General features: G+C 34.3%; 1 gene segment (V, D, J or C); it reads right to left on the reverse strand.

Annotated features, from left to right (window-relative positions):
- Positions 1–2,257: 2,257 nt before the first annotated feature.
- Positions 2,258–2,869, reverse strand: LOC123234120. The segment is given in 2 exon segments: positions 2,258–2,580; positions 2,824–2,869. Coding segments are annotated over 2 exon segments (369 nt in total).
- Positions 2,870–16,324: the final 13,455 nt, after the last annotated feature.

Here is a 16,324-nt window from a genome sequence, read left to right on the forward strand (position 1 = left end):
GAAGATAGTACTTAAAGACCTGAGTTCAAATGCTCTCTCAGACACTATCTATAGACACTGAGAAAATAATTTACTTTCTCTCCCCTTAGTTTCTTTATCTATAAAGTGGGGGTAATGACTCCCCCTCATAGGGTTGTTGTGATGATCAAATGAAATTACACATCAAGTACTTCGCAAATCTTAGCATTCTTAGAATTTGTCATCATTAACTATATAAAGTGTCTGAGTAAATGTTCTTAGCTGAGAAAAATACAATATAGGAAAGTTTATGCTGCTGGTGCTTGAGGACATACTGTGATTACTGTGATTTCCCTAGAGCCTCATTGCTCTACCTCCAAGCTAGGAACATTCAAGTCCTGCCTCTGATACATCCTGGCTCTGTGACTCTGGGCAAGTCACTGGAATTCTCGATGTTCTAGGTCAGTGGTACCAACTCAAATAGAAAGGAAGACACTAACCCTTACTTAAGTATCCCTGTGGGTCATATACTGACTTAGAAAACCAATTGATCATAGATTTCTTTTTTTAACCAGTATATAAGCACATTAAAATTAGGTAAAAACTACATTTTAATCTGGTTAAGGCTATACTCACAAGTATTGTGGGCCACATGACTTCTTAGAGATAAACAAACTATTCTGCAGGTAAATCCTATGGAATTCTTATTTTTCACTTAGTAATTTCTGAATGTCCCAATAATTTTAATCAAACTAATACTGATGTTTGTGAGTATTCTGGCACAGATGAGTAAATGTGGTTCTACACACCAAATCTCTGAAAACTGCTCACTGCTTTTCTACTCCACTATTGTCAACCATGTGTTGGTTCAGCTTTCCCTCCAAGTCAGTGACAAATATTTTGTGCACTGAGAAACATTCTAATCTGTTATTTAAGATCTTCTGGTCGTCATATTGCCTTGGTGCTTCCACTACTATTGAATATGAATGTTTAACTTGGAGAGGATAAGTCTGTGATCAGTCCAGCACTCTGCCACACTTTACCTTTGTCACTCTCACAATCTATCTCTTTTCTTAAAACGATACAGTCTATTAAATACCAATGTTTGCAGCAAGGAGGCATCCATGAAGTTTTACTGCATTTAGGTAAGTGGAACACAGTACTGATGATGAGAAAATCATGAGATGCATGCCTCCCAAAGCACTAAGCTGTGCATATTCTTTAATCCAGCAATACCACAAAAAATTAAAGAAAGAGGCGGGGAAATTATTATGTAGAAAAAGTATATATTTCTATGAACTCTTTTTATGGTGAAAAAGAATGGGAAACAAAGGAGAGGGAGGTTTATGAACTAGGGAATCATTGAATTACTACTACATTGTAAGAAATGACAAAGCTGGTGAGCAAAATCAAGAGAACAATTGTATAAATTGTTGTATATATTTATACAATAAAAACATTAGTGCAGATTACTTTAAAAGACCTAATAACCCTTATCAATGTAATTACCAACTGTGACTCCATGATGAAACATGCTATCCATCTCCTGGCAGAGATGATGAACTCAGGGTACAGACTAAAACAAGTGTGAATAAATCATTTCTATATAAATATATGCATATATGTGTATATACATATGTAAATTAATATTATATTTACATATACATACACACAACATACTTAATCAAAACTAGATCCTACATTGGCCATTAGTCATGTCAAAAATGTGTGTGTATATATAAACACATATACATGTATATATGTGTGTAGCTATACATATATGTTATCTAGTTTATATATAGGTTATCTAGTTTATACATATATGCATAGACATATATATACACACATAGTACAAAGGAAAGATATACATAATATAATGGATAGGGCATTGGACTTGGAGTCAAGAAGACTTAAATACAAATCGAGAATCAGGAAGACATGGGTTCAAGTTTTCCCTCTGCAGTATACTGGTTGGGTGACTTTCAGCAGTTCATTCAACATCTCAGTACCAAGGGCAGCTAAGACTTTAAGTTTCTGAACAGTTGCCAATCTGCATTGGCAGAGGGAATTTTCTCAACCTGAGTTCTCTTTCAGCAGCATCACAGGATAAGAATGCTCTTGAGGAATGTATTTTATAGACCTTTCTGAACTCAGTTATGTGGGGTTTTTTTTTCTTAAAATGAAATGGCTTTCATTTAGAGATTCTGAGCTGCTTTCCTGTTGGGCTTTGAATGATTCTCTGTGGGCTCTTGGTAGCAGGTGGGAGTCATGTTAAGCCCTGGTGTTTTTGTACACTTTCTTATGTCATTCCTTCCTCTGTGGGACTGAAGTAAGCACAGAAATACATGGCTGAGTCTCCCAACTGTGAGGCTGAGATGGTGAGACTGATGGATTTGTTTGATTTCTGGAAGTTCACTGAATAGCGTCCTGCCGTTGCATTCTTTTGGTTATAAACATCCTGACGAATTAATAAAATCAGCTCCCTACTGGAAGGTTGTTTGTACCAAAACAAAGCATAATTGCTGTCACTGGTTTCATACGTGCAGGTGAGAGTCACAGCATCTCCCTCCTTTCCAAACATTGCTGGTTGTAGTTGAGTGACCTTCTGTGCTGTGCTGATTCCTGCAGAAAAGAGAGGAAAAGAGAATTAATACTTTATTATGACTCTTAAGGATTGCAGAGGCATCTTAACATAGAACAAAGGGAGTATACTGAAGAGCTCTAAACCTGTTTCTCATTTTTCTTCCTTCCAAGTGGTTTTAAAACTCTTGACAAATATGGCCATTTAATCAGTTCCCTAGAGCATTAATTCCTTGAGTCTTGCAAAGTAGCTTTTTCTCAAGTCTAGCTGGGTCATCCCCTTACCTAAGAAGGAGAATATGATTTTCCATAGCAGACTAGAATGTGGCATGATGGTCAAAATCTCTCTGGTTCACTATTGCTCTTTATCTCTAACAATCCTATGTAGAGTCATTATAGTCATGTGGCATGTGTGCCTCAGAAGAGGAAATGAGGTTAGGGGGTGGTACAAGGGTATATGTCATGTTACACTCCTCTATGCATAGACTGGAAGTGGCTGGTCCATCCTTTGCCTCTAGTCAATTCAGCCATATCACTTCCTTTTGTAATGGAATTACATGATGTTTGAATTTGTCATCATATGTGTAATATCATAATTGTAATAGCTAACATTTATACAGAACTTTAAAGTTTGTAAAATGCTTTACGTGTATTATCTCATTTAATAATTGATATTCAAATCTAGTATTAGAGAGACTCTGAAAACAGAGAGAGCTAAACCAAATGGTGGGCATGCAATTCATCTGTAGAGGGACTGAGGAGAGGAACGTTTAGGAAATATATGTATCGTGTATTATTATGTATATAGAAACTGCTTCTCTCCCTATGCTGACCTGCTCTAGTATTTAGCTACTGAGTTGAGAGTAGCAACTAATCTTTCCAATTTCTCATTCATGTGTGAATGTGTTAACAGAAGCAATTCAAGATGTGTCCAAGAGAATTATACTACAGTTGGGCTGAAGTCCAATTGTAGATAAAAACCAGCAGTTTTAGAGGGTGATCTTCTGTCTCCCTCCCAATTTTCTTCTGTGTTTCTCTGGAGGATCTGGAGAGCTCTAGTGAGATACTGGATAGATTCAGAAAGAAATGCAGAGTTCAAAGTGAGTAGTGCCCCCTTATAATGGATACTACTTCCTTCTACATATTTGGGACACCAGGACTCCACTGGGTCTAGCTTTAAAAAATTATCTTTATCTTAGTTATAGACCTGAAAGGACCCTAGAAGTCATTGTCTCATTCTCTGACTTGACAGGTGAGAGGAACTAGGGAAATCGAGGGAAGTTAAATAACTTGTCCAAAGTCACACAGATAGTAAGTATTAGAGGCAGAATTTGAACCTCAGGCTCTGGGTATAATTCAGATAAAATTACATTTTAATCTGGTCCAGGCTACACTCAAAAGTGTTGTGGGCCATATGTTATATTTGTCACCTCTGCTCTTGGCAATGCCCTAGGGCTAAAATCTTCCCCAAAAGTGTCTAACTATATGGATTTTTACCTCTTTTGTAACTTTACCAAGAACATCATAGGTCCATTCCCTAACCACGCCCATGTGATAAACTATTCTCAGTGAATGTTAACAAAATTATAAGCACTAAACAAGTGAGAGATCAATCCTGATAAAAGGGAGACTGCCAGATTTTCTTCTTGAATCACACAAAGCTGATAAAACTATATATTACTCTCAGATTCTCAGCTCTGCTAAAGACTTATCATTTATATCTCAGAGCATCTCCCTTCTCTATTTTTGCAATTTCTAGTGAATGGAGTAGGAGAATGGTTTGGTGCCAATAAGCCAATCCAACATGTAATTATTCAAATATGCCCTATAGCTTGGAAACACTGTCCTCTTGTGGGCAAGATTCAGAATTGTGATGTATGATTCAATTCAACAAACTCTTTTGTGTCATCTCATCTAACACTAAATGCACCTGAACCTAGAGGAGATCTAAAGATAGATACTACACATTTCCTTTCCTCCTAGAGTTTACTATCTAATATGGGTGCTAAAACAAATATAGATTATTCTGAGTCCCTGAACTATGGCTCTGTTCTTGCTTCCAAAACATTTGCTATGATGGTGGAGAGTTGGTTTGCAGAAAGAAAGATAAGAACCTGAGGTTAGGATGGAAAATTTTATAATTTAGGTTTTGTACAAGTCACAATTTTGCTTGCAGTCATACATTATATTCCCATTATCACCCCATGCTGCTTGAACTCTACGCATCATCTTAATCTCCCTCTCACTGAAATCTTGGACAAGAAAGCCAAGCTATGATAAGGAAGTTTTAACTTCATTCTATCCCGAACCATCATCCAAGCCAACATGGCCTCCTCCTTTCTCCAAATCCTCTTCATGTGTCTCCCACTCTATTAGAATGCAATTTTTGGGGAGATTATCTTTTCAATAATTGACCTTGATTCAATAAGCATTTATTAAGTGTCTAATATGTGCCAGACACTATGCTAAGCAATGGGGATATAAGAAAGAAAAAGTAAGATAGTCCCTGCCCTCAAAGAGCTTAGAGTCTAATAAGAGAGGACAACACAAAAATGAAAAGGAGGAGAGTTCAAACCAAGTAGAGATGCTGTTGGAAAGTGGAGAATTACCCGTCTTGTTTGCTGATACAGTATTTGCCATTCCAGTGCTTAACATAGCACCTCACTCATCTCTATCTATCTTAGTTGCATCCATGTGCAACTGTTCATAATCTAAAAATCTCTACCCAAAGTTTCTTATTGTCTAAGCACAATTCAAGTTGAATCCACTTATGTTTATATTTTTCTCAATATTAAACTGATCCTATGTTCCTGGTATAATTCCAACTTAGTCATAATGTGTAATCTTTGTGAAAGATTATTTTAAACACTTTACTAATATTTTATTTAAACATTTTGAATAAATATTTACTAAGGATATTGGTCTATAGTTTTTTATTTTCCTGTTTTAACTCTTTCTGGTTGATGTATCAGGACTATATCTATAATTATATAAGGAAATCACTTATAACTCTATTGGCCCTGGAGTTTTTGATTGGAAGTTCATTGATGGCTTGATCAGTTTCTTTTTCTGAAATTGGGTAGTTTAAATTTTTTGCTTCTTATACTGTTAATCTGGATATTCTATATTCTTGTAAATTTTCATTTATTTCATTTAAATTGTCAGTTTTATTGACATATAGCTGGGTAAAATATTTTCTAATGTCTTTCATTTTTCTTCATACATTATGAATTCACATTTTAATTTTGGATATTAATAATTTAGTTTTCTTCTTTAATCTTTTTAATCAAATTATTTAATAATTTACCTATTTTATTCACTTCCCCCCCAAAAAAAACAGCTCCTAGTTTTATTTTTAATTCATTTTTGTTGTTTTAGTTTTGCTCATTTCTTCCTTGATTTTTCAGGATTTTTATTTGAGAGCTTAATTGATATTTAGGCTTTATTTTACAAGTTTTCAGGTATTTTAGTCATTGATATGTCAATAAAAGTTTTCCAAGATATAAATTTTCAACTAAGGACTGCTTCAGCTGTAACCTCCCAAATTATGGTACTCTATTTCATTGTCATTATGTAAGTGAAACCATTCAATCTTTCTATAAATTTTTAATTTGATCTAATAATTCATTAAAATTAAACTATTTAGTTCTAGTTGATTTTAATATTTTTCCCAGTGGCCTTTTACTTAATATAATTGCATTATATTATGGTCAAGTGTTGTGTTTATTCCTGCTTTTCTGCACTTGTTTATGATATTTTATGTATTAAGACAAGAACAATTTTTGGAAAGATGCCATATATCCTTAAGAATATGTATATTATTCTCTACTTCTTTTCAGTAATCACTAGTGGTTTAGCACATTGAGCTTTTCTAAAGTCCTTTGACGTCCTTAACTTTTTTTTTTTTATATTCCAGGGTTGACAAGGTAAATTGAGGTTCTCCTACTGTTATTATTGTACTACTTATGTCTCTTTGTTTTAATTTTTCCTTTAAGCAATTAGAAGCCCTACTATTCAGAACACATATGTTAATTATTGAAATCAATTCATTATCTATGTAGCCTTTCATTAAAAAGTACTTTCCCACTTCATCTCTTTTAATTAAGATTATTATTGCTTTTGTCTTTCTCAAATCAAAATAGCTATCCCTACCTTTTTTGTGCTTCATTTAAAACATAATAGATTTTACTACAACTTCTCCTTTTAATTCTATGTGTCTTTATGTTTCATGACTGTTTCTTATTAACAACATATTATTGGATATTGTTTTCTATTCTATTCTGTTAACCTCTTCTCTCTTATGAGTGAGTTTGTACCATTCACATTCACATTCATAAAATAGTTAATTGGTTATTTCTCCCCATCTTACTCTCTTATAATGTCTCGGTATTACTCACTTTTTTATTTATTTCAAGTTTTTACCTTTTTATGTTTTTCTTTTAACTTTTGTTTTATCATCCTCTCTGAGTTTAGGGTTTATTTTACTTATGACTAAACACTCTAAATTTACCCTTCCTCTGGTACTCCAATTCTTTCTATTTCCCCTTGTGAGTTGAATACATTCTTACATGAGTTGTGTGTATCTTCTATCCTATATTGATCAGTTTAAATGAAAGCAAATTTCAAGTTATGTCTGCTACCAGGCTAATTTCTTCCATGTTCATAGTGTGTTATTGGAATTTGGGGGTTCTTTGGGGTTCATTTGAACCTTAAATATTTAGATATATGACATAAACTTCCTGTGGATGTTTAGGGGACTTTGAAACTATATTTCCCATGATTCCTCTTAGGAAGGAAGTGTGATTATGTAGAGAACAGTATAAGACTCCTGAGGGGAAGGGGAAACCCTCTCTTTCCTACGAAGCAGCCAGGTGGGCAGAAGGGAAAGCAGAATATTTGAATTAGATCTTAGCAGGCGCGTGGTCTTTCTTAAATTTACCAACATGGCTTTAAATAAAATATTAATACTTTTATCTATATCCATATATATCAATTTTAATCGTAACAATAGATAGCATATAAATCATGTCCTTGTGCAACAGATATGAGTGTGTCTAGAGAAGACCCCAATACCAACTCTTCCTTTCTGCTAAGTATTCATGTTCATGTCCAGGATTTCTCCTAACTTGAACAATTCTCTTCAGTATATAGAACACTTGGGTCTAGCCCATCTACATAGGAAGTACACTTCAGGATAGAGAAGATAGAGGCACAGCCAATATACATATTAGAGATACAAAGTAGGAAGGAGAGAGAAAGTCTTAGAATTAGACTATGATATTATAATTAGATTCAGGGAACTCAAGGTTGCGGAAGAAAGAGAATTAATTTCAGAGCTTTTGTTTTTAATGTATGTGTAAATGTAAGTGACTGTATGTGTATGTGTGTTTATTCATTATTATTTGTTGCCTATGTGACTTGGTCGAAGAAATGTAGAATGGTAGAGCTGGAAGGAGTCTTAAAGATAATCTCACCCAACTTTTTCATTTGACTGGTAAGGAAACAGACCTACAGAAGCTAAGTACTATGCTCTGGAACACAGTAGCAAATCTTGGAATTAGAACTCAGGTCACTCTGTTGCCACTTCCATTTTCCAACTTCTGGAGAAAAAGGAAATAAAAGATCATAGGATCAGAACAAGAAAAGACCTTATAGGTGATTTGTTTAACTCCCTCAATTTACCAATGAGAAAATTAAGAGGTTGAGTGACTTGCCTAAGATCACATTCCATCTGTCTTGGAAGGGATTTATACCCAAAGCTTCTTAACTCCAAGTTCAGCATTCTATCAATTACCTCATATTGCCTCTATATGCATGTCCAGCAATTTTAATTACTATTTGGTATTGAGTGCCCACTATAATGAATCTCTTCCATAGAAAGTACAAATGAAATATTGCTTCATCAATGTGTACAACATATAATTTTCAGTATTTCATGACTAAAAAGAATTTCTTCAAATTTGTACCCTTGCCATTTTCCTGATTCTATCATGTGATAAAGTATCTTGTAAATGGTTGAGAACAGTAGAATAGAAATTGGTATTCTTAAAAAGACTTAGATTTTGATTGCAGAAGCATTAAATGAAGCCTGAGACTATCACATTATGTAAAGCTCCCTTTTTTTCTAATATTACCAAAAAAATTTACCTTAAATTCATAAAAGGTTTCAGCATCTTATTTTCTTAGTAAAATTAGAGTACTCTGGAGATTTAAAGCTAGATTGTATTTTGTAGAACATTTTTACATGCTACATCTGTCATCCTAGTTTCCTCTCCTAATAGTCCTTGTGTGTTCTCCATGAAACATATTTGGCTCCTGCATATTATCTCCCAACAGAAACAACAAAGTAAAACAGCCCTATTTCCCATACGTGGCAATAGGTAGTATGGGCAAAGCCCTAACGATGAGGTCTGTGAACCAGATCATGGTATCTAAGAGGGGCTATGCACTTACTGCACAAAGACAGTTGTTAACTATCCAGCCTTGAGATCATTTTGTGAAGAAGTGAAAATCATCTCTATTGATACAAACTATGAATCTTCAGTTTCCATTTCTTTTTATATGTGAGCTTATATCTAGAAGTGCAGTAGTAAATGTTTAACAAAAGACTCTCCAGGAGGGAAAATGTACACATATTTTGTTCTTAAATTTTAATCCACGTTATTAATATTTTCTCAATCACTATCTTAAATTCCTCATTTCTCACTTGACTGGATTACTTTGGGATGTCTCTGACTTCTTTCCCCAAGTATTCCCTATCTGTGGTACTTTCTCCTCCTTCCTCTGCAACCTTTAAAGCTTCCTTTTGTATTTTGTCTTCTTCTATTCAATTTTAAGCTCTTTGAAGACATAGACTATGTTTCTTTTTTCATTTTTGTATACCTAATGCTAAGCACAATGCCTGACACAGAATAAACACAGTCTTGCTCAATTTTCTTTCACAAATTTCTAAAATTTCAAAAAATTTCATTCAGTCCAAAACTTTTTCTTGTGAGAAAGAGAAAAACTAAAGTAAATGTGGAAAGGGATATTCATCATAGATTTATCTAATACAGGAGAATGTTACTTGTCAGGGACCTTCTGGTTTGGCACAAATTTAGAAATTACAATGATTCAAAAATTACCCACATTAGTTCTACAAGATCTTCAGAACTGGTCTGAAATAAACTCAGAAATATCCCTATGAGCTTATTCTTGTCCATCTCCCTCTACTTCAGACATGCCAGTAAATAATTTTTAAGTTATTAATGCATCTTTATACATGGATTACACCATAGCACAAACTTTTCAATTTGTTTTTTTGATATTTTATTTTCCCAATTACATGTAACAACAAATTTCAGCATGCATTTTCCAAAATTACAATATTCAAATCATCTCCCTTCCTCCTTTTTCTTCTCCCCATTCCAGAGATGGTAACAAATTTGATCTGGGTGTTATATGTATTATCATGTAAAACTTACTTCTATATTAGTCAATGTTTTAAGAGAATAGTCATATAAAACTAAAATCCCCAAATAAAAACACAAATAAACTAAAGTGAAAAATAATGAACTTTGATCTGCATTCCAATTCCAATAGTTTTTTTTTCCCCCCTCTGGCAGTGGATCACATTCTTTGTGATACCTCCTTCAAAATTGTCCTGGATCATTGCATTGTTGAGAGTAACTAAGTCTTTCACAGTTGATCATCTTACAATATTGCTGTTACTACATACAATGTTCTTCTGGTTCTGCTTATTTTACTCTGTATCAGTTTGTGTAGGTCTTTCCTATTTTCTAAAATTATCTTGCTCAGTTTTTCTTACAGTACAACAGTATTCCATCACCAACATATACCCCAATTTGTTCAGCTATTCCCCAGTTGATGAACTGATATCCCTTTAGTTTCTGATTCTTTACCAGCACAAAAGAGCTGCTATAAATATTTTTTATAAGTAGTTCCTTCCCCCCCACCCTTTTTTAATCTCTTTGGGATACATACCTAATAGTTTTATATATATATGTATATATATGTATATATAATATAAATATATAATATTGTATAATATTATATAATATAAATATATAATATAAATGTAATATAAATATATAAAATATTATACATATATATATATATAATAGATCAAAGGTATGCACAGTTTTATAGCCCTTCGGGCATAGTTCCAATTTGCCCTCTAGAATGGTTCACAATTCCATTAACAGTGCATTAATATTCCAATTTTGCCACATCCTTTCCAAGGTTTATAATTTTCCTTTACTGTCAATTGGCCAGTCTGATAGCTGTAAGGTGATATTCTACAGAATTGTTTCAATTTGCATTTCTCTAATCAAAGATGATTTAGAACATTTTTTTCATATGATTATCAAACACTTTGATTTCTTCATCTGAAAACTGCTTGCTTCTATCCTTTGATCATTTGTCATTTGGAGAATGATTTGTATTCCTATAAATTTGACTTAGTTCTCTATATATTTAATAAATGAGACCTTTATTAGAGAAGTTTGCTGCAAAAATGTTTTTCTCAGTGGGTTGTTTCCCTTCTAACCTTGATTACATTGGTTTTGTTTGTGCAAAACCTTTTTAATTTAATATGATCAAAATTATTCATTCTGCATCTTGTAATGCTTACTATCTCTTTTGGTCATAAATTCTTCACTTCTCCATAAATCTGACAGATAAATCATTCTAAACTCCCCTAATTTGTTTATGGTGTCATTCTTTATGTCTAAATCATGTACCCATTTTGATCTTATCTTCCTATAGGGTGTGAGATATTGTTCTATACCTATCCTGCCATATTGTTTTCCAGTTTTCCCAGTAGTTTTTGTCAAATAGCAAGTTCTTAACCCCAAAACTGGGTTCTTTGGGTTTATCAAACACTAGATTGCTAAAGTTATTTACCCTCTGTATATTGTGTATCTAATCTATTACATTGATCTACCATTATATTTCTTAGCCAGTACCATAGTGTTTTGATTATTACTTCTTTAGAGTACAATTTGGGATCTGGCATCATAGGCTACCTTTCTTCATACCTTTTCATTAATTTCTTTGATATCCTTGACCTGTTGTTCCAGATGAATTTTGTTATTTGTTTTCTGATTCCATAAAATAATTTTTGATTGGTATTACACTAAATAAATTTAATTTGGTTATTATATTAGCTTGGCCCATGAGCAATTAATGTTTTCCCAATTGTTTAGATCTGACTTTATTTGTGTGAAAAGCATTTTGTAATTTTGTTCATATAATTCCTATTTTGTCTTAGAAGGTAGATTCCCAGGTATTTTAAATTGTCTTGAGTTATTTTAAATGATTTTCTCCTTCTATCTCTTGCTGCAGGACTTTACTGGTAATATATAAAAATGCTAATGATTTATGTAGGTTTATTTTGTATATTGCAATTTTGCAAAAGTTATTATTTCAACTAGTTTTTCAGTTATTATCATCTGCAGAGAATGATAGTATAGTTTCCATATTGCCTATTTTAATTCCTTCAATTTATTTTTTTCTTATTGCTAAAGCTAGCATTTAGTATCCTTGCTTCAACCCTGATCTTATTGCTTATCCCCATTGCACATGGTACTGATGGTTTTAGATAGATAGCCCTGTTGTTGATTTTTTTAATGAACTACTAAACAAGTTCTTAGCAACAATGGATGGGGAAAGGCCTTGTTTTACTAGTAACTAATGTACTCACCTTATGCTTTTGTATTTGCTGACCCCTTAACTGAAATATATTTACTCTTCACTTCCAGGACAGAAACCCTAGGTTTTTTTTAAGACTCAGCTCAAGTGCCATATTAAACATAAGCTTTTTCCTAATCCCCTTCCAAAGAGCTTTCCCCTTCCAAAAAAATTTTTACCTTATTTCAATTGTGTGTGTGTGTATTTGTTTATCTCCCTATGAGATTATAAGTTTCTAGGGGGCAAGGACTGTCTTTCTTTTGTTTCTGTGTCTAGCACCTTGTACAGTAGCAATCACTTTGTTGGCACTTAATTGATGCATGTTAATTGACTGATGGATTTAATGAGAAGAAAAATAAGTGTGGCTCAAAAAAATTATAAACTACTTTCACCTGAGGGGCAGCTGAGTGGCTCAGTGGATTGAGAGTCAGGCCTAGAGACTGGAGGTCCTAGGTTCAAGTCCGGCCTCGGACACTTCCAGCTGTGTGACCTTGGGCAAGTCACTTGACCCCTACTGCCCACCCTTACCACTCCTGGGCCAAGGATGGTCCCTAGCCGGGATGAAAAAAGGAGGAGGGTTGGGCGTGGGGCTAGCAACCCCACCCTGTAAAAACTACATCTGCTAAAGAAACTGCAACCTAAAGTAGGGGCAGCTGGGCTAGCTCAGTGGATTGAGAGCCAGGCCTAGAGACAAAAGGTCCTAGGTTCAAGTCCGGGCTCAGACACTTCCCAGCTGGGTGACCCTGAGCGACTGTGTGACCCATTGCCTCCTGGTTGTGGCCCTATGCTCCTAGAATGGAGTCCCAGGATAAAAAAAAAAAACGAAAAACGAAAAAAAACAACTTTCACCTGAGTATCATTACCTTATTAGTATATCCTGGTGACCATAATTCATTATAGTCACAATCAAATTATGGCATTTAGGGTCATTTCTCTTATTTGAACCTAGATTTAAGCAAGGTAGACTCTCCTCTTGCTATTTAAATTTTTTAATGATTGCTATCCTGCGGGGAAAAAAAAACAAAAACACTTGGTTATTCAGCCTAGTATTTTTCAGTACAATACTTAGACAACTTTCCTCCTCCCTATAATCATTTCTTTCTACTCTACCCCATTTTGAAAACTTCCATATATGAAATATTCTTTTACAGACTCAAAACTGAGAATTTTTTATTGATCAATATTTCCTACCTAGGGCTCTGAGGAATAAAAAAAATCAACCAAAAGTACCTTCTTATAAAATACTTAGTATGCCTTTCAAGTAAAGCTGCAAAATTGTGTGGAATTGGGAACAAAACCCTCCTTATTTAACCATGGTTTCACCAAGCAACTGATCCTAGAAGTAACCACTAGAAACATCTACATGAACTCTGCCTCTTGTTTCTATGGTCTGGCAACCACAATACCCAAGGCATTTGCCCACATCTTTAGTGGTTCTCATTCTCTCCTGATCCATTTTGGAGCTATGTGTGAGAGAGTTGAACTGTACCTTTCTCATCTTTCCCCTTCCTCTTACTGATGTGAGTATTTTTAGTTAATCTATGTAATATTCTCTTAAATGTACCAATTAAAAGAATTACCTACCCATCAAAGCTGAATGTAAAAAATTTGAATAGTTAATAGAATAGAGAAGTTTCAAGCATTCCTGATGAAAAGACCAAAGCTGAATTAAAACAAATGAGCAAATACGAGACTCAAGAGAAGAGGGGCCAAGATAATATAAAATGGTCATACTTAGAACAATGATCAACTTAGTTCATAGCCCATATCATTGCTTTACTGGCCATAACGAATGATTTGTTACAGAGAAATATAACTGTGTTTCATTGCATCACTCTCAGATTTGAAGGATTTGTTTCAAATATTATACCAATTTCCCTTGAGAACTCATCATGGAACCAACATCAAAACATCTTAAGTCATTGGAAGATTCAAAACTTCATAATATTTTAGAAGACCCATGTATTTATTTCCCTTTGCAAACAGAAACAAATAAAAAATCTTCAACTCTATAGTCTTCTCTAGATGATAAGGAGTGAGGCTACCTGCAGGGTTTTTGCACAGGCTCTATGCACCCAGAGAGCTCTGTGGGTTGCTACACAAAAGTAGGTTCCTCCATCTCCTGGTTGGGCATCTTTGATGTGCAGGGAGAAGTGTTTGGTTCCTTTGTTCAGCAGCATTGTCATTCTTCCACTTTCTTTTTTGGTCACACTTGAATGAATGTCCATCTGAAAATCTAGTGCTTTCCCAGGATCCTGCTTATACCAAATGAAGTAGTTGAAGGCACTATTTGTATAATTGCAATGCATGCTGACATTCTTTCTCTCCTGGACAGATAGGGAAGGACTTTGAGACAATTGTTCTTGACTTCTAACCCCTATTTGGAAAGAGAATGACAATCAGGAAAATAGCATAAACACATCACACGTTAGAATTTAATAGAACTAAAAAATAATTTAGCCTTTGTTCCTCTTCATTTTGGGGAAGAATTTCCTCTAGACCCCCCTTTCCCTTTACAGAATCCTACTCCCACCTCTCCCCTTCTTTCATTCCCATCTCACAGGCCAGCTGAAGCCACAGGATCATTAGTGAAGAGCTCAAGAAGATCTCCATTCTTCTTTTCTCTCAGAGTCCCTAAACCAAGACAATATACCAGGGATTTACAACTAAAAGAGGTAGTTCAATGTTTTGGATTTTATTCTTTCTTTTTACTTGAAAAAAAAATGAACTCTTAGAAGAGCTACGGAGCCAATAGGAGACAAGCAGTACATGTAGCTTGAGCAAAGTCATCTAGGGCTACCCCAAACTAACTATTCAATTTGAATTTGAAAGCAAAATGAATATCCTGCCACCTTCTGGCCAAATACAAAAATGCTTGTTTAAAAAAGTGAAAAATAAAAAAAGACTAGTCCTTGGCCACACCATATGACCAAAAGGGAAATTATTTTGGTATTTGAACTTGTATAAATATAAGAGTAAAAGTAACTAAGATCCATGAAACTCTTATTAGAAAGGCAAAGAAAAATGGGAAAAATCATAGGAGTTTCTTCTTCCTTTTCAGGACACTATCTGTATAAATTTGGAAAAATGATAAAGATTTCTATTTGGTTTATTCACTTATTACTTCAGCCGTCTTTTCCCCCCTCCCTTTATAAAAAATTCTTACCTTATACCTTAGTATTAGTTTAAGACAGAATAGTAGAAAAGGCTAGGCAATTGGGGTTGTGACTTGTCCAGGATCACATGGATAAGAAATATCTAAGGCCACATTTGAACTCAGATCATCCCAACTCCAGACCTGGCCTTCTATCCACTATATTCCACTTAGCTGACTACTTCGATTTTCCTTTTTAAGATTCATAAAGTCTAGGTTAAACATATAGTAGGTCGTGATTTCATTTATATATCTTCTTTTTCTTTATATATAGAAATGCTGATTTTGTTTGGATTTGTAAACATTTGTAATTTTAAAAAGGAAGAGTATAAAAAGAAAAAAGATTCATAAAGCACAGAGGGGCAATGTGGTATAGAAATCTGGCCTCAGGATCAGGAAGACCTGGGTTGAAGTGCTGACTCTAAAACAAACTAGTTCTATAACCCTGGTGGTCACTTAACTGCCTAATCTATAAAAATTTTTTGGACTAAATAGTTTCTGATGTCCCTTCTAGTTCTAGATCTATGATTCTAAACTAAAAGCATAAATAAGGATCTGTCCTTAAGTAACTTACATTCAAATATATATAAAAATATATATATATAACATAAAGTGACAATGGAAGGTAATATCAAAGGGAAGGCAATAGCAGATTAAAAAGGAAAGGAAGATGTGGAGGAACAGAAAAGGGTAGGAATCTCAATCCTTAGAAGCTGGGATTTGTACTGAGTCATGAAAGAAATCAGGAGTCCATTATGATGAGGGAGAGCAATCCAGGTATTGGGGAGAGCCAGTAAAAAAAGAATAGAATCAGCCAATCAAGTATTGCGTGCCAAAGACAATAAGAAGGCCAGTGTCAGGATCCTAGAGAATTTGGAAGGGAGGAAAGAGGGAAAGGACTGGAAAGATAGAAAAAGCCAGGATGAGAATGACCTTAAAAGT

The sequence above is a fragment of the Gracilinanus agilis genome, chromosome 2 (genome assembly GCF_016433145.1).
Source record: "Gracilinanus agilis isolate LMUSP501 chromosome 2, AgileGrace, whole genome shotgun sequence".
NCBI lineage: Eukaryota > Metazoa > Chordata > Mammalia > Didelphimorphia > Didelphidae > Gracilinanus > Gracilinanus agilis.